We start from the raw sequence: 19,000 nt of genomic DNA, 5'->3' as shown, positions 1-19,000 counted from the left end.
AACTCTTTTGTATTTAGATTTCTCTGTTAAATACAATGCTTATTCATGTTGTTTCTCATAGCTTTGAGATAGCAAGGTGAATCTATTTTTAGAATGACACTGTGGAGTAGACTTTAAGCTAGATCTGACCGGTTTGAACATAAAACAGGTAGATTATTTGGGCCGGAAATGGCTGGTTTAAATGCTTAAGAATTAAAATAGCTTTTAAGCTATTATATAATGCACCTTGTGACTTAGTTACAGGGTTTAGAATTTAGGTTATATTACACAACAAAGTATGGAAATACAGGACATGAGATAAAATTTGAGTGTTTTGAAATAAATATCACATACCATAGCTTTTTATTTTAAATATATTTTACTTTGAAAAAGTTAAGATCCCCATGCTTTATACACCAAAGATTACAATTCTTAAAAAAATTGTAACTTCAATCTTTTCATTTTGTTCTACCCCTTAACATTTATTGAAACCCTTTTTTTTAAAGTATGTTTTTGAATATATAATTCAAGCATGGATGTGTGGATACAGAGCTCACTTTGTAACCATGTAATTGTGGCTTCTATCTCACTGCATGGTGTCTTGGGCAAATATCTTCTATTAAAGCCAGAAAGTGACCAATGCCTTGTGAGTAAAATTGGTAGATAGAATTTGTATGGAAGCCTATTGTATATAAGTGTGTGTGTGTGTGTGCTCACATACATGCGTGCGCGTGAATGTTTGGATTCTACAAGTCTAGTTTATCAGGCTCACATTATTTGAAATTACGGTAATCATTCATTCATCACCTGTTTCGCAAATAATTCTTTGGTTTCTTCAACAACGAAATCATCCAATCATCACCTCCTACTGAACATGCAAATTTAATTATGACTATATTTATATTGTTTTTCTTATTCTTGAGTATAAATGACCTTGCAATGTGCATTCAGCCGGTTTTCTAAATTTTATGGACTGAACTGCTTTGGAATTACCATCACATAATGAATACTTATTTAATCTACTCATTGCATGCAGATTAAGAGCCAATTAATTACAGCTTCATGAAGCAGTCAACGCATTACAGCATAATTATGAAGTTCAATTATTAGACTCCACTAACCATTTCTTCTGTTCCAAATATAAAAAGCTCTCTTTGGTACTTTCAGCATCCACCAGTTTCATCAGCAAAGTTATGACTGATTACATGTTTGATTTGTAATGGTGATTCAATTAAAAATTCTTACTATTTTTTAACCTATCATAAACAAATTTTATTTATATATATATCAGCTGTCTGGCATCCGTGCCGGTGGCATGTAAATAGCACCATTTGAGCGTGATCATTACCAACATCGCCTTCCTGGCACTTGTGCCAGTGGCACGTGACAAGACATTCGAGCGAGATAGTTACCAGTACCACTGGACTGGCTCCTGTGCAGGTGGCACGTAAAATATACCATTTCGAGCATGGCTGTTGCCAGTACTGCCTGATTGGCCTTCGTGCCGGTGGCACGTAAAAGCACCCACTACACTCTCGGAGTGGTTGGCGTTAGGAAGGGCATCCAGCTGTAGAAACTCTGCCAAATCAGATTGGAGCCGGGTGTAGCCACCTGGTCCACCAGTCCTCAGTCAAATCGTCTAACCCATGCCAGCATGGAAAGCAGACGTTAAATGATGATGATATATATATATATCCCTATAACCTACTACCCAAAATAGTAGATTTTTCTGTTATTTTCAAAATGTTACTAATAGTTTATGAGGAATGTTTTGAACTTACTGAAGATCCTGCAATATACTAACTCTTGATGTAATTTACCTGAAGATTCCATGCACCTACAGGTGAAACTCAAGAGTATCAAGATATTGACTCAATCAAAATAAAAATTATATTTATCTCTTATGACACTGAGTAATTTTTCTTGTCAGTCAACACTCATCATATGTAATGGAAGTATTGATTATTTTATATAGATGCACATACATATAAATTTCTTGATTTTCCTAGGGAAATGAGATGAAATACTGATTAAATCCATTCGTCTTGTATTTTGTGTTATCTAGCATTTGAGAGTCCATCTGGAACTGGACAGCAAAAATAAAATTAAGCAGAATTTGATATATTCGAAAACTTTTTATATCTTTATATAAATAAATAATAAATCTATTACTCCTTTCTAATTTTCTTTTTTATCATAATCAAAATACTCCTCTACACACTATAAAGAACTTTCATCTTAAAATAATTCTGCTTGTCATTCCATTACTTAGCCAGTTGGTAACGCTTTCACATAAGTTGGAGAGAGAGGAGAAAGAAAAAGAGGATAAGGCAAAGAGTGAGACAGAAAGGAGAAAGAAATAGAGGATAAGGCAAAGAGTGAGACAGAAAGGAGAAAGAAAAAGACAGAAAAATAGGGAGAGAAAAGTGTCCATGACGTGAGGTAGGGGGAACACAATATTTATTATGTGGTTTAAAAAGTCAGTTGAAGATAGTGATGATATAGAGGAGGGGAATTAAAAATATAATTTTAGCAGAGGGGTGATGTTCTGATGGAGAGGGGGGAAGAGGAGGGAAAGAGAGAGGATGATGATGGTGGAGGAGGTGATTCAATGGTGCAAAGTGAATTGTTTTTTAATTCAACTAAGTTTTTTATACCAGCTATCACTTAACGCATAAGTGCAATTCCCTGAAATATTCACGCTTATTTACGCAGCAGAAATATGCAATGGTTGAGGAGGGGGTATACACCTGTAGTTATGCCTCTAAAAGTTGTATCTTATGTACGAGATTTGGGGGGAGGTTATGGGGAAAACAGGAGTGAATATGTGTGTTGTGTATTAAGCCTATAAAATTGGAAGGATCGCCTAAAATTGTGCATAAAGTATATAAAGTGTATATGTAAAGTGCATTTAGTAATCATCCTATTCCAATTTCTTACACTTTTCAATGAGCAGCGGATGAGCAACTTATCTTTCTGTACAGACACAACACAGGCTACACTTTCAGGTATTTTGGATAAAGTTTTCAGAGATAACCTAATAGGTTTCCCATTAATTCCGTGAAATATTCATGGGTCCCACTAGTATATATAAAAGTGGATGTGTGGTAAGAAACTTGCTTCCCAACCACAGGGTTCCAGGCTCAGTCCCACCGTGTGGTACCTTGGGCATGTGTCTTCTACGATAGCCTTGGACCAGCTAATGCCTTCTCAGTGGATTTGGTAGACGGAAACTGAAAGAAGCCTGCTGTGTGTGTGTGTGTCACCACCGCTTGACAATTAGTGTTGATATGTTTACGTCCCCATAACAGCGGTTCGACAAAAGAGACTGCTAGAATAAGTATCAATCTTTAAAAAAAAGTTCTGGGGTCGATTCGTTCAACTAAAAAACCCTCAAGGTAGTGCTCCAGCATAACCTTGAAAGAAAAGCCATACCCAGAGCGTTTGGCTGCACAAAACCTGCATAGTCTTGAACATCGCCGTCTCAGGGAGAATATGATTAACATGTATAAGTATACACATGGCTTGTACATGACCAACCGCCCCCAATTCAACTACTCCAAGGTAGAAATACGAGAAGACAGCCTGAAATTGGAAAGATCACACTGCAGGCTCAACATTAGAAGCTGCTTTTTCGGACAGCGTGTGACCGCAGCTCCATCAGTCAATACCTTCAAGAACAGGCTTGACCCACACTAGAGGGGCTTCCTGCAAAATTTGACCCTGTCTGTTACTATTAGCTACAACTGTCTAAGTGTTGTTGTACCACACGACAAATTAATTGTACTAGTGGAAAAGCACCTGTGAACAAGCTCATAGGAGCTTCAACAGGGAAACCATCCAGTATCCAGTAAGAAACGACTGGGGGCTCTTTTCCATCAAATATCAAAGCAGAAATTAAATTAACACAACCCCAACAAAAAGGCAGACAGCCTGATTCGTTAACACATTTAAAATTTAAATTGTAATAATGTACTTTGTTTTAAATTCTATAGTTACTATTATTACTACTAATAATAATAATATAAAACGAAATCTAATTTTATTAAATGGCTTCCTGCAATTTAACCTGGGTGCGGATAGCACAAGCCCACAAAAATACCAAGAGAAGCACATGCTGAATGGGATAGTATAAAGAACAAGGTTAGCTAGCATCTGTTTGGGGGGAAATGTAGCTCTTGAAAAAATAATAACAAAATAAAAGCAACTTGGTGAAAGGGAGCAATGAGCTACAAAAGGTTGAGACGCATTAGTTTAAAATGTGAAAGAAAAAGCTCAGAGCTAGTTACGTATTACGAAACTTAATAGGAGTGGAATGAAAAAAAAATGGATTTTGGTTTTTTTTTATCTCATAATCACAATCTCAGACGTTTGAAATATTTTTCAAAAAATAAACATATAAAACTAAGTTACAGATGCAGTACTTATTTAGCAACACCGCGAAAATTTCTCAAGATTGTTTATACGTTCACTGCATCTTGCAGAAAAGTAATCTCGGACTGATCTAACTTTTTAGCTTATGGTTCATATATTTTTATATTCATTTTATCAAATAAATTTTGTGATCATTTGACGTATATACCATTTGGGCATGCATTCTTTCTTTTTGACCTGCAAAAACGTCAAACTTGATTGTATAATTCTACAGAAATATATACGTCAGTACCGCCTTTTTGCCCATATTTACGCACAGTTTTTATAGCAAGCGCTAAGACCTAAATAAATACAGAGTAAATTCACAAATGATATATATTTAGGTCACGCAAGTAAATGACAACGATCCAAAAATCTCTCGTTTTAATGCAGTCTTTCTTCGCTAGTTTAAGCATACAAAATCATTTAAACCAATCAAATGTTAAAATTTTAATAACGTAAGCTTTTCTCCTTCAGAATGACAAGCCTTCATAATCACGTTCGACTTTGTCCTGATTACGAAAAGGATATGAGATCACTTAAAGTCAGCTAAAGCCGAATTTGAAGAAATATTTAATGATATCAGATCCTTTTGATAATTTGTAATAAATAATTAAAATAACACTTTTACTTTCAAGTAATATTCTTTTACTTTTGGCAGAGGAAAACAGTTCTAGGTACTTCACTTATTATTAGGGTATTTACAAGAACCAGCGGGAGGTAATTAACCGAGTTTTAAGTAAACAAGACAGACAACTGTGAGGCAAGGAATGAATAATGGGCGATATTTAATCGAGATCGCCTCCTGAGCTAAAAATGCTGGTACTACTAATGCAGCACGGCCCGAACGCGCAGTCGCGCGTCCGCGTTAGCTAGTCGTGAGTGGTCGATCCTAACCCTAAACATGTATTCATTTACACACGCGGGTTTAGAGTCAGGCTAGGATCGACCACTCACGACTAGACTGCGCGTTCGGGACCGTGCTGCTTTAGTAGTATCAAAAATGCCAATATTGGTACGATAATAGCAGTAGAAATCCATTAGTTATATACACCTGAAGGGGGGGGGTGCATGTGTGCGTGCGCTTATTGTCGATAACTCAGTAAAGCGAATTTGTTTTCAATCCAGTTTTTACTTTGTTGGTTGTTAATATGATTGTAATTAATACTCTCGAAAATATGCCTCTACAAAATTTCACTAAAAATAATGCATTTTTCGCTAAGTTATGAAGCTGGGTAATGGTCGTCTATCTATGCCAACCAGATTATATTTACAAAAGATTGAACTAAATTAAACGGCAGCATTTATTAAACTAGTCCGATTAAAGAGAGACCCAAACAGTAGATAAGTATCCAGTCGATGGGACCCCAGAAATTAAAAACTGCCCATAGTTTAGATATAGGCGGTTTGATTCAGAATGTGCCGATAATGTTTGATTCAGGATGTGTTGATAATGTGACCATCCCTAATGTTTTACTCACTTTCCATTAATTTCTTAAGCAGTGAAAATTTTCATCGTACAACTACGTACGACCTGGTTGACGACATACAATGCTGAACATGTAACTATTTCGTCTTAAGAAATAAGTGAATTTCAGTTTTTTCTTTTAATCGTTAAACTGGCTCCTTTAAGATGATAATAGCTAAATTTGAACACACGGTCTTCATTATTATTGAACTTCCAACATGGAAGGAAGATCGTCAATTAGCGTTTAGCAATTTTTTTTGTGTGTGTGTGTGGCTTTAATTATCAAAATTATTTGTATTAATTTCAAGCAACAAAAGCAAATAACAATAAATGTATTAACAGATTGAGATCGCTTGATGATTCTATGTTACCCTTAATCCATAGTAATCTTAAATTCAATAATCCCTAAACATACAATAAGCTCTTTAATCTTTGCTTAATTAATTTTTTCTCAACAATGTGAAAATAATTGTACATCGGAACCACAATATAAGTAGGAATATTAAATTAGACATTCTTATAGAATAGAGTCGGAAATTATATAATGGTCCCCAAACCATAATTTCAGAACCATGTTTTAAGTATCGTAGACCATGAATCTGGGGGGGGGGGGAAAGGATGGGGACTAGAGCTGATTACTTCATCAACTTTATAAAATCGAAACTAAAATTTACGAAAGTAGGGTAACAACCATATGGCGGTAGAAATCGTAAATTTTCATTAAAATTTTCCCCATCATTTCGAAAAGAAAATTGGAAAAATCACCGTCAAAAATAGAGGAAATCCAACATGTGAGCATCCTGATATGAAAATCCGCAAATTTTTTTTCAGATTTGTAAATGTATGACGCTTAAAACAGACTGCCATAAATTACGATTTTTGCCACACTATATAATTTCCGACTCTATTCAACAAGAATACCTGTAATTGTCTTAACCAATAGCAACCTGTATCTTTCAAAACATTGCAAAAGAACATCGATAATTTGAACTATAAACTAAAATCGCAAATAATATATCATGAAGTGACTGTTATTGTATATTAGAGATCATTCATTGTTAAACAACCAGATAATGGAAGTAATTGGAAAACAAAAAACACGTGAAAGCTATAATCCCTTTACACAATAGAAAAAATCCCCCACCCCACCAAAAAAAATATCAGACCCTTAATCTACGATGCTTAAAGCAAACAGATCCGAGGAAATAATGGTTTTTGACGAGCCAGATAATTTCCGACTCTATTCTACAGGAATGCTAATAATGTCGACAAATGGCCACAACATATTGATTTTTACATCACGTCATATGTGTCCATAGTAAGAGAACATCGATAACTTGGAAGTTATCGATGTTAGTTGAACAAACATCACAAACAATAAATAGATCAGCGTGGAGTAGAATGCTTAGGAAAACCATGGTATTTATTATCAGAGGTCATTTACATTTATGAAAGGCTTATATCCCGTTAAACAATAGGATTACTGTTGGTGTTAATATTAACGCCATCATTAAAAACTATTCGTATATATGAAGAACTGCGTTAAAATACAGATATAAATAAAACTATGAAAATATAATTATGCAGAAGATATTTAGGTTATAAAAGCAAATCAAATATCGTAGGTACATAGGTACGTAAGTACATCACTACTATCAGCCATTGGTTGCAGTTTCGATAAAAGAAACATTGTATTTCATAAATATTTTAGATTTTGGCCCTAATCCCTCATAACTTATTTATTTTTACGAATTTTTACAAAATTTTTTCGATCTGGTCTTCTGTATAATTGATTTGATAGGATTATGAAAAAACAAAATTTTAATTACCCCCACCACCACCACCACATACACAATTTTTTTTTTCCATAAAAATATTAGAAAATTATTTCGAAATTATAAAAAAAAAGAAACAAATGGTAGATTCGGACTATCCGTATTTTAAAACCACGTACAGTTCAACAACTGACAATATTGTAAAGGTTAAAAGCAGTAATTAATTTACAACACGAATTTCCATAACGTAATTCGAGGCAATAAAAGAAGATAATTGGAATTTATAATTACATTCATTGGCGATTTCTTCAACGATTTTAAGAAAAATGTTAATTAATAAATCATTAATAGATTTGAAGAATATTTTACTACTTTGTAATACTTATTTTTAAGGTGAAAACGCAAGAGAAACGTAGAAAGAAAGAAAAAACGTTCAGCAACAATAACAATTAAATACAAGTCGTAAGAAGGGAGAAAGAAAACGCCATTAATGTTTCCTTATGAATATAAGTAGAATTGATCAAACATCTGAATTAAAAATAAGAAGGCTCGGTTTTATGGATATCAAGGACTATCACTAATAAATAAAAATGTTAATAGAAGACTAGTAATAAAATAATTGAAGAAAATTAGTTGTGAGGTTAAAAATACATAATGGGAAGATAAAATTTTTAGTGACTACGTACCATAAACTGAACGGGACCCGTCTCTTCCAGTCGTAACAGAGAAATTTCCACGATGGTGGCCACTCATTATTAATTCATATAATAAAATGAATCTGTATGCGTGTATATATATATGAAAAATAAACCGATGTAGAAAACAGGACGAATTAATAAGGATAGATTGGAGTAAACAAGCTACTTAGCGAGACGCCAATTTATTCGAATGACTCGTGCCACGTGATCATGAGTTTTTTTTTTTTTTTCTGCTCTCTTATTTCTAGACCAGTTTTCGAACTTAACAAATTAGTTTACATTTTTTCTAAAGGACTGAACAAAAACAGGAGGTGATACATGGGACAGAGTGTCGTTGGAGAGTTAACAGGATGTGTGAGGGAAGATTTCAGACAAATGACAATAAAATAAGAATAATGAAGTTGAAGTGTTGAACGAATATATACAGTGCATGTGTTTATTTGGTAAGAAAAAAAAAAAAGAAAGAAAATGACCATCCTGAAATATAACAATATCTGTTTCAACACACTGTTCCACATCAGGAACTTTGCAAAACAAATACATAAACGTGGCTGTGTGGTGAGAAGTTTGCACCTAATCACATGGTCCTAAGTTCAGTCACACTGCGTGGTACCTTGCTAAGTTCGGTAGCTGGGGACAAACACAAGACCACACACATATCGATGGGCTTCTTTCAGTTTCCGTCTATTAAATCCACTCTTACGGCTTTAGTCAACCCAATGATATAGTAGAAGACATTTGCCCAAGGTGTCACGCAGTGGGACCGAACAAAGGACTATACAGTTGGGAAGTTGACTTATTTAATGTCAGAATAGGTCTTTACAGAAAAACTATAATGAAGTTAACTTTTATTTATGCTGGGCGGTATAATGCTTACTTTTTCTGTATAAGTGGTTAACTATAGGCGTAGGAGTAGCTGGGTGGTAAGTAGCTTGCTTACCAACCACATAGCTCTGGGTTCAGTCCCACTGCGTGACACCTTGGGCAAATGTCTTCTACTATAGCCTTGAGCCGACCAAAGTCTTGTGAGTGGATTTGGTAGACGGGAAACTGAAAGAAGCCCGTCGTATATATGTATATACCGTTAGCTAGGAGACCAAACTGACAGTTTGGTAATCCGCTGAAATAAACATAAAAAATCGAAAGGAGGAAATAAACAGCTTTGCAAATTTAACTCCAGTGTTTATTGAACAAGAGTGGTGCGAAATTTAAGAATCAAACTGTTTTGATCTCTCTCTCTCTCTCTCTCTCTCTCTCTCTCTCTCTCTCTATATATATATATATATATATATATATATATATATATATATATATATATATATATATATATATATATATATATATATATATATATTCCAATGGCTGGGGATTAGCATTACACTTTGAAACTTAAAGTACCAATGAATTTGAATCAGACTGTTTTGATCCACATATAAATATATATGTCTATCCACAAACCGGATGTGTTTATTCACCTCCAACAATAGAGAGCAGTTGCCATATTTTATTCTGTAATGGTTACCCCTGATGAGTGCTGGGTTACATAATTGGATTGTTACCTAACACCCCATTGAATCTCTAGCATGAAACTGATTGGTAAGATCAGCCATAATGGATATATAATACTGTACACTTCAGTTAATATATATATAAAACACACAAACACAAGTATATCAAATACTATATACAATGCAATATTAATTCTTGATTTATGTAAATTATCTCCTGAGAAAGAAAATAATCTCAAGATTCATGAATTCTCTGCAGTTGACATGCCATTAAGAAAAAGATCAAGCTTGTTGTCTGGAGACATAAAAACAGTTGTAGACATGTGTTTCTGGTTCAATAGCCATCATCAGTATTGTAATTGTCCAACCTTTTGTCAAAAAAGAGTAAATCACAGTCAACTTTATATTGTATGTATGTGCACATATGCATATACTTGAATTTACAAACAAGTAAAAGAACTCAATAATAAAGTACAAGTTTTTAATAAAATTGTTTATATCATCAGTTATGGTTTTGATGCAGCCACAGAAGAGACAGGATGCCAGAACTAGAAGGTTCTTATTTATGTTACCAATCACAGCCATGATGGCATCCTTCAGTGAATCTTTGGTGTTCTAAGGGCTGCCAGTCAGATTGTCTGATTGAAGCCCTAGGATTCCACATGTTGGGATTTATATGGTCATGAAAATTCTCGACCAGCCACTCCTGTGTTGTGAGGGTCATATGGAAGGAAGTTGACTTCTATTGAAATACATAGACTTCCCTGACCAGCTCTTCAATCAGAGATAACAGGAACTTAGTATGATCTCCAGCGAGTCCATGCAGAACTTCTTGTCCCTCCTATTCAGCTCCTAGTTCTGTTGAAGTTCTTTTCACTGGAGAAGAAACTCAGCATGATGTATATATTAGTGTTTGGGTTTGAACAGTAAGCACTTTGACTAGGTCACTGCCCTCACCGCTGCACGTAGGAATTGTACCTGATGTCCTGTTACACCACAAGTCTGGTATTGGACTCTGCCACCTAGTAGTGCTTGGCAATGGCTCTCATTGACTTGCTAACATTTCACTGGTGATGTCCCAGTTCTCTTGGATGAACTCAGCCATCCGATAATGCCTGAACTCTGAGAATTTTTATTTCTCATGGCCAGAGTTGATAGGTCCCTGTTAAAGGTCTTCCGCTTTTTCCTGTTCTTGATTACAAAGCACCCAACCACATTCAAAAAGCTTGTCTATGATCTACTACACCTCTTGTACATCCATAGTTTACATGGGATACATTGTATAGAATTTCCACCAACACTTTTTATGCATATTGAACAAAGCACTCAATACTAAAGTACAATAATGAGTGTGTGTATGTATGTGTGTGTGTGTGTGTGTGTGTGTGTGTGTGTAAAAGAGATAGATACGTTGCCGTTATGAGAAGGCTATTCCTGAGCTAGATTCGATTCCTGTTTGAACTACGCCGGTTATACATGTCCTTTATACTTTCGAGAATGTCATGAACGCCTTCTTTTCTTATTTCTACACCTACAATAAATTTGAAATCTTAAAACTCTATTTTAAAAAAATCATTTATGTAAATCTTATCATACAGAAAAAAACGAATAAGGTTTCAATCCTTAATAGGAATGGTTATTGTTACATCGATAATGTTCTTAAGAAAGATAAACAATACAAGTTCCGCTTTCTCTTTTTCTCTGAACCAATTACATCCGGCTGCTTTGCTTGCTTCACGAAAAGCTAAATATGAGAATTGCTATCTCTCCCTCTCACTCTGACATCAAACTAACTAAATAGAAAGTTGTTTAGTTTATCCAGTTTAACTTAAAAACGTAATTTTCTATTGTAGCTTTAATAAGCTTTATGAATGATGGCACCCAGCTGACTTTGATCAAAAACATTTCCTTAACTTATCAGCTGCTTAAACAAAACAATAACAAAGACAACTTGGAAATCGTAAACTACAAATTAGATAGTCTATGTCTATAAAATATTCGGTAAATAGTTGATTATGACAGAGAAATAATAATAATGATTGTGATGATAATTTAATATAAAAAAAAGTTAATAACTTTTTGATTTTGACGAAACTACCACTGCAGGGGGAGTGTCTCTGTTAGTTGTGTTCAGCAACGTGGTTTATTGGCAGAAGCTACTTTGAATTCTTTATAAAATATACTGTGTTCTTCACTTGTGAACTTGTTTTCGTGAGTACCATCATTTGTATGTATATGTAAGAACATAATGAAAGAAAAATAAACAAGCAAAAAATAAGACAGCTCAATAAATAAACATACTTTTCGAATGCTAGATATTTTTTGTTTGATTTTCCATGCATTTCGAAATGGACAACGATGAACGAGCTGAAGAACTAGTTGCTATAAGCAGCATCTATGAAGAGGATATATTTCTACCTTCACTTGATGACTACGGTGGTCAGTTTGTTGCCAAATTGAAGTTACCTCAACCGTTCAGTGTCAAAATACAAAGCAGCGATAGCGATTCAGCATCGGCTAATATAACAGAAAAACTCAATCATATCAAACACTTGCCACCTCTTGTTCTCAACTTTCAACTTCCTACAGGCTATCCTTCGCACCATGCACCTATTTTCACACTTTCCTGCAAGTGGCTTTCTAAGAGCCAACTCGATATATTATGTAAGCGGCTTGACCAAGTTTATCAGGAAAATAATGGCATGGTAGTGTTATTTCTTTGGTTTGACGTTCTTGAAAATGAAACGTTCGATTTGCTCGGATTAAAAGTTCCTTTAGATCTATCAAGCGTGGTAAGCAATTCGGTTGGTACTAAACATAACGAAGATACAGATGGTCAGTTCGATCCCCGCGGAATACAAGATATAGCTTCTCAGGATTTATTGTTACCAACTATTCTTGATTACAACAACCAGGAAAATCAGAGACAATTTTCAAAAACTTTGTTTACTTGCAACATTTGCTTCTGTGATAAACTAGGTTCAAAGTGTATTAAGCTTGATAGCTGCGAACATGTTTTCTGTAAAGACTGTATGAAAGAATATTTTACTATCAATATAAAAGACGGAAATATTAACGGATTACAATGCCCAACGGACAAATGTGAATCTAAAATTCATCCATCTCAAGTTAAGTCACTTGTGGACCCCGATGTCTTCTCCAGATATGACTACCTACTCTTACAGTTAGGTCTTCAGACAATGACAGATTTAGTATACTGCCCTCGTCCAGCTTGCGGTCAACCTGTCATTTTAGACCGTGGTTGTAATATAGGCAATTGCCCCAGTTGCAACCTGGTATTTTGTAGTCTCTGTAGGCTAACATACCATGGTTTATCTAACTGTAAAATGAAATCTGAGGATCGACAAAAGTTGAAAGATGAATATTTGGGTGCTGATGCTGAAACCAAGCATATTTTGGAAAAACGCTTTGGCAAAAAACACTTACAGGATATTGTTGATGAGTCTTTCTCACAAGAATGGCTTGAGCAACACAGCAAGCAATGTCCTCATTGTAACACTTACATCCAGAAAATAGATGGTTGCAACAAGATGGCTTGCTCCAAATGCAATGCATTCTTTTGTTGGTTATGCATGGAAACTTTACCGAGGAATTCGCCTTACATACATTTCAGTTCGAGTGCCAGTCCATGTTTTAACCGGCTTTTTGAAGGAGTTGATATCGATGATGATTTCCACGATGTCGATTTTTTTCTGTGATAAGTTACTAAAGAAAAAGAAGAAATCAGAAAAAAAGGTTTATTATATAAAAGTTTTGTTGATTTTGAAGTGATTATTATTGTTTTTAGTTAGTGGGTGGGAATATACAATAGAGGTTAACTTTCAAGGAGTCAATCTTGTGTACTTGTTTCGATTCTATGTTGAAACAATATCACTTGTTGTATGTCACCAATACCATTATTAGTGTTGTGTTTCATTTTTAAAATGAAGAAGAAAAATGTGTGTGAGAGAGAAACATCATTTGATTTGGTTTCTTAAGGTTTGTAAAAGCTTGGTTCACCTCACTTGAATTCTCATTAAAAGGAGAATGAAGACAAGGATAAGACAAAATTATTACAAGCTCTTTAGTATATCAAAAGAAAACATTGGTCCATTTTATTTATGACATAGGTTATATTTCTTTTTAAGATGGATTTACACTAACATGTTAAAGATGGATTTGCACTAACATGTAAAGCCTTAGCAACTGTAAATGATATTAAATATTAAAAACATGAATTTGAAAAAGAAAAAAAGCACAGATCCACTGATATAAAAGTAGGGTTTATAATGTCCTAATATCATTTACATTAATGTCTTAGCAGTTAATATATCCTTAACATATGTGCTTGTGGTTGAAGTTGTTTCACTTCACATCCTTAATGCCTTGAGAAATGTCCTGCATGTCACACAATCAGAATTGTAGGATGAAACAACCACGATGCACAGATAAACACATCCTAGAGTGCGAGCCTTTACTCAACATTGCTTTTCACACATCATGACCCACACTCAAGCTGTGTTCACTCTACCTCTTGTACCCTCTCTTTTTTTGAATTTTTCATTCCCATCTTGAATGATTTAATTTAACTACTTCCCTTCTAATCATCATCCAGAGTCTTTACTGAATACCTTCCACAAATCCTATCCCACAGTTGCACCACCCCAGAATCTACCTATTTGCTATTTTTATTTTTATCTCCAAACTAAATAACCTGCTACAATTCAAACTGTCAACCTTATGTGCACATATACCTGCATACTGGTTCAAGAAAGTCTTACATGCACGTCTTCTATCTCTTCTCTCTATATATATGTATATGTTTTTGTGGCTATATATATGCTTGTGTGTGTGTGTGTATATATATATAACAATGATTTTAGCACTTTTCCGACTGTATTACTCCTTCCAGCAATATCAAGTTGCATTGATGGTATCATGGAATGTATGGATCCATTGGGCCCACATCAGAGCATGTTTTTACTTTTTCTGACATATATGAAGTTACCACAGTAAACTAAGGGAAATCTGCTACCACCCTAGTCATGTAGTGTGTATTTCATTCTGTCACTGGCTGTGGATGATCTTTCAGGTACATGCTCCTTCTATGATGAGACATTCTCTGCTTCTCTCTACAACTAATCAATCACTGTTTTATTATCCTTTCTCAATCCAATGCCAGTGAGGTGGAACATTGTGGATCTAACTCCAAATCCATAACAGTCTACTGGAAATACTGTGCACCATTATTCTTGCACATCATATACATTATCATCTTCAGATGTTGGGTCTCACAGAAGTGATGACGAATGATTGTGACCTTTGGTGATTTTCTGTGCTTGAGAACCAAGTGAAATCATAGTCGATGCCAGTGGCACATCAAAAGCACCCACTACACTTTTGGAATGGTTGGCATTAGGAAGGGCATCCAGCTGTGGAAATCAAACCATATCAGATTGGAGCCTGGTACAGTTCTCTGGCTTACCAGGAAAACCATCTAACCTATGCCAGCATGGAAAACAGATGCTAATTGATGTTGATGATGAGATGAAGATAATGATGATGATAATACTAGAAATGCTTACTTTTGTAAGTCCAGTCCATATTGCCTTCTTGTGACACACTCAACTTGGCAAAAGGACACCCCTTTTTTTCAAATATGACCACTCCATGAAGTCTGGGTGTTGTTTGGTTTTTAGACTGAGACCACAAGTGCCTCAATAAATCCAATCTGCACCTTCATCCTTTTCACCATTCAGAATTTTGTGTTTTGGCTTTCCTTTCCTCATGATGTCGTTTGTCATCTGTCTAGTTGAAAACCACAAAGTGCACTTTGTCAGTTGTACTCACACTGATCATGCTGCAGTGCTGTTTTAACATATTTGTGAAAATGTTTAGGGCTTAGTTGTGCTGCAACTGTAAGACAATACTTGCGTATTGTCAAAATAATTCAAGCAAAATGTGTACCCTCTCCAATTGTGCCACTTCAGTCATGTAAAGTATATTATGTACTGGCTTCAGTCTTCACAAGAAGTAATACTTGTTCTGTGGATGACATTTTTTTCTTGGTTATTTGGTCCTTGGGCTCATTGTGTCTTGTCAAACCATCCAACCCATGCCAGCATGGAACATGGACGTTAAATGATGATGTTGAATAGATGTATATTTTGCATATGCATCAGATTACTATATATATAAAAAATTTACATGGGTTCATGGGTAATGTAATGGTGCAATGGTTATTAGCTGATAAAGTGTGTATGGAGGGAGTTGCATATGGAGAAACTGTCGAGTTGGAACTTGGAAATAATGTGAAGATGGAAAGTGTAAGAATATTTTCTTAAGTGACATGTTGCATACTAATGAGGAGAAACCTCACTGAAACTGAAGGTTAAGCTGTACACAGCATGTACATGAGTGAGATGTAGGAAATGAATAAGCAACAAATAAGGCTGGGAAGAATGGAAATGGGAATGATTTGGTGAGAGAAGAAAACAGAAAATGAATTACAGATAATTATGGAAATAGAGTCCATGATGGATAAGGTGAAGAGAAATGGGATGAGTTGGCTGAGGAAGGATGAAGGTGACTGGGTGATAGAAGAGATGGAAATGAATGTGGGGAAGACAGAAATATATGGCTAAAAATGATAGAGGAGGAAATGAATGCAAGGGTGTTGATTATGGGGGAATGTAGAGTACAGGGGTAAAATGAGAAAGAATCTCATGGAGCCTGCAAGGCTAACTCTTATTGTAATGAAAAATGGCCTTAAAATGTATGTGTGTGTATGTATATATATAAAAGTGGACATAAAATGATTGTGTGTGTGTGTGGACAGCTGGAAAACTGCATCTATTGAAAATGCTACACATTTGTGTTATTTTATCAACGAAGTCATGGTTGCAGAGTAAACTTGTCAACCACACAGCCATGCTACCCCTTTCTCTCATTGACTGTTATATGCTGTTTCGTTTTGCTCAAGCATACATACATAAAGAGAAAGACAATGTTTTCCTCCTATCATTTTTATAATACTTCTGCTCCTCTGAACAGATAAATCTCTCCTAAAATCCACTCAATGTCCTAATCTATCCTCCATTCATTATTTCTATTGTGTCTCACTTTATACAAAGCAGTGTGAAATTTAGAATTTGAGGAACTGGTGATAGTTTGTATTAATAACAATTACTCCATAGCAAAATTTGTGGAAGAGTTCAGTAACTTCATCTGCCATGAGGAGCAAAAATTGTGACATTGTAGGCTCTTATTGGTTGTTTTTCTGAGAGTAAGGAAGAGAGAGCAAGTTGGTTGCACAATACATTTTGCTTAAGATTTCCTATTCAGAATTACAGCCCTTCTGGAACATTCTGTTTTTGTTTGTTTGTTTGTTTGTTTTTGCAACTGCATTGATTTCACCAGTCTGGTAGGGATTGCAGACGTTGTGATAAATACTGCCATCTTTTCCGTTAATATTGCATTGAAGTTGTGGTGATGTGGCTAATGAAGAGCTGAAGCACTGGACTAGATTCATTATTGTATCTCCTTTGGTATCTGACTGTTCTTAGTCCAAGTCTAACTGGGGCAGCTTTACTCATTATTCTTCCAGGATTGTCAATATAATTAACATGTAATATGTAATATATTGGTTTCAAATTTTGGCACAAGGCCCGCAATTTCGGGGGAGGGGCAAGTCAATTATTTCAAGCCCAGTACTCAACTGGTACTTATTTTTTTATTAACCCTGAATGGATGAAAGACAAAGCTGACCTTGGTGAATTTGAACTCGGAACAGATAAAATACCCCTAAGCATTTTGCCTGATGTGCTAACAATTTTGCCAGCTTGCTGCCTTATTAACATGTAATATATATTGAGTGTGATTCTGTTGAGCATAGTTCCTCTATACATATTATTGACATTGCAACTTATCAACAAATTAACGGGATTTTAAAGCCATTGGAATACAAAATGGTTTCAGTTTCAACTGTTTTATTTCTTAATACCATAGACTGTATTTTCCTTTTACATTTGTGTGTAAAATTTTTATATTGATCTGCTCACTGGATCTTAGTGGAATGTTTTATTTTTTGCTCTTCAAATTAACCAAAGAGAGGGGATACTATCACCCATGGTGTTTGTAGTCCCTTTGAAACTGAAAAACTAATAATTCAGCTTGTATAACTTTAGATAAATATCTGCATGTGATAAGATGGTTTGGAGAAAGGAATTCCAGAGGATTGTAGTTCTGAGAAGGATTGAGATCTAAAGAGTGATGAGAAGAACAGAGATAGACCCATTTGGGTGAGATTAGCTGGAACTTGTATGCAGTTTGTTAGGTTAAAGGAGTACAGATTATTGTAGAGCTGGTAGAAAGACAAAGCAGTATGTTTGAACTAATGGTTATTTAGCAATCAACCAAATTACCATTTTATAATGTCATCCAGCTTGTTTGTGTGAAAGAGAGAGAGAGAGAGAGTAGCAGAAGCATGTTGATTGAACTTGAGCTTTATAGAATGTTAGTAACTGATCAAATGCTGAAGTATTTTCTTGTCCCATAGTCTCATGGGAGTGGTAATTTTCATAAACTAATACTTAATATCAAAACAAGGTGCTTCTGAAATGTGAACAAGACTTGGGCTACAAAGATATATTCATATTGAAGCTGTTCAGTGTTACAGCTCCATTAATTTATATAATACATTATAACTGAAAGGCTCCAATTTCCAGTAGTCAGAGTTACTAATTTCTGATCATCATCTGGTAAACTGAGCCTGGTTTTTTTTGTTGTTTTTTTTTGATATCTACTGTCTGAATATTTTTGGAAATATGTAATGAAGAAAATGCTTATCCTTATGTTCTTCTGTTTAAAAACCTTTGTGAATGACACATGCAAAAATGGCTGCTTCAAGCTCACACTTTTGATTTCATTTCTGATTCTTGTGGTAATGTTATTACAAACATCTTAAACTCCATACAAAGTCATGAAATTGCATTGCTGTTTAACCCTTTAGCATTTAAACTGGCCATATCAGGCCCAAATATTCTGTTTTATTTATGTTCAAACCAGTCATATCTGGTTTCTCACACCTACCCTACAATGTCATTCTAAAAATATACAATTATATCATCAAAATCTTGAAGCTATGATATAATACACGAT

At 35.0% G+C, this 19,000-nt stretch overlaps 2 protein-coding genes across 2 annotated transcripts in view; one reads left to right on the top strand and one right to left on the bottom strand.

Annotated features, from left to right (window-relative positions):
- Positions 1–8,539, bottom strand: part of LOC106881596 (nuclear RNA export factor 1) — a 40,968-nt gene extending 32,429 nt beyond the window's left edge. The window contains exon 1 of the mRNA XM_014932058.3: positions 8,322–8,539. Coding sequence (XP_014787544.1) covers positions 8,322–8,388 — 67 coding nt within the window. The 5' untranslated portion in view covers positions 8,389–8,539. The remainder of the gene's footprint in view (positions 1–8,321) is intronic.
- Positions 8,540–10,316: 1,777 nt separating this feature from the next.
- LOC106881587 (E3 ubiquitin-protein ligase RNF14) lies at positions 10,317–17,499 on the top strand. The gene has a single exon (XM_014932047.3). The coding sequence runs from the start codon at positions 12,178–12,180 to the stop codon at positions 13,558–13,560; it is 1,383 nt and encodes a 460-aa protein (XP_014787533.1). The 5' UTR covers positions 10,317–12,177; the 3' UTR covers positions 13,561–17,499.
- Positions 17,500–19,000: the final 1,501 nt, after the last annotated feature.

The sequence above is a fragment of the Octopus bimaculoides genome, chromosome 4 (assembly GCF_046866305.1).
Source record: "Octopus bimaculoides isolate indiv1 chromosome 4, ASM4686630v1, whole genome shotgun sequence".
Lineage (NCBI taxonomy): Eukaryota > Metazoa > Mollusca > Cephalopoda > Octopoda > Octopodidae > Octopus > Octopus bimaculoides.
The sequence above is the reverse complement of the archived record's forward strand: the minus strand, read 5'-3'. Positions and strand labels throughout refer to the sequence as shown.

What these genes read in the sequence shown, in the direction of transcription:
- LOC106881587 (XM_014932047.3), top strand. Translation starts at nt 12,178, where the DNA reads ATGCATTTCGAAATGGACAACGATGAACGAGCTGAAGAACTAGTTGCT.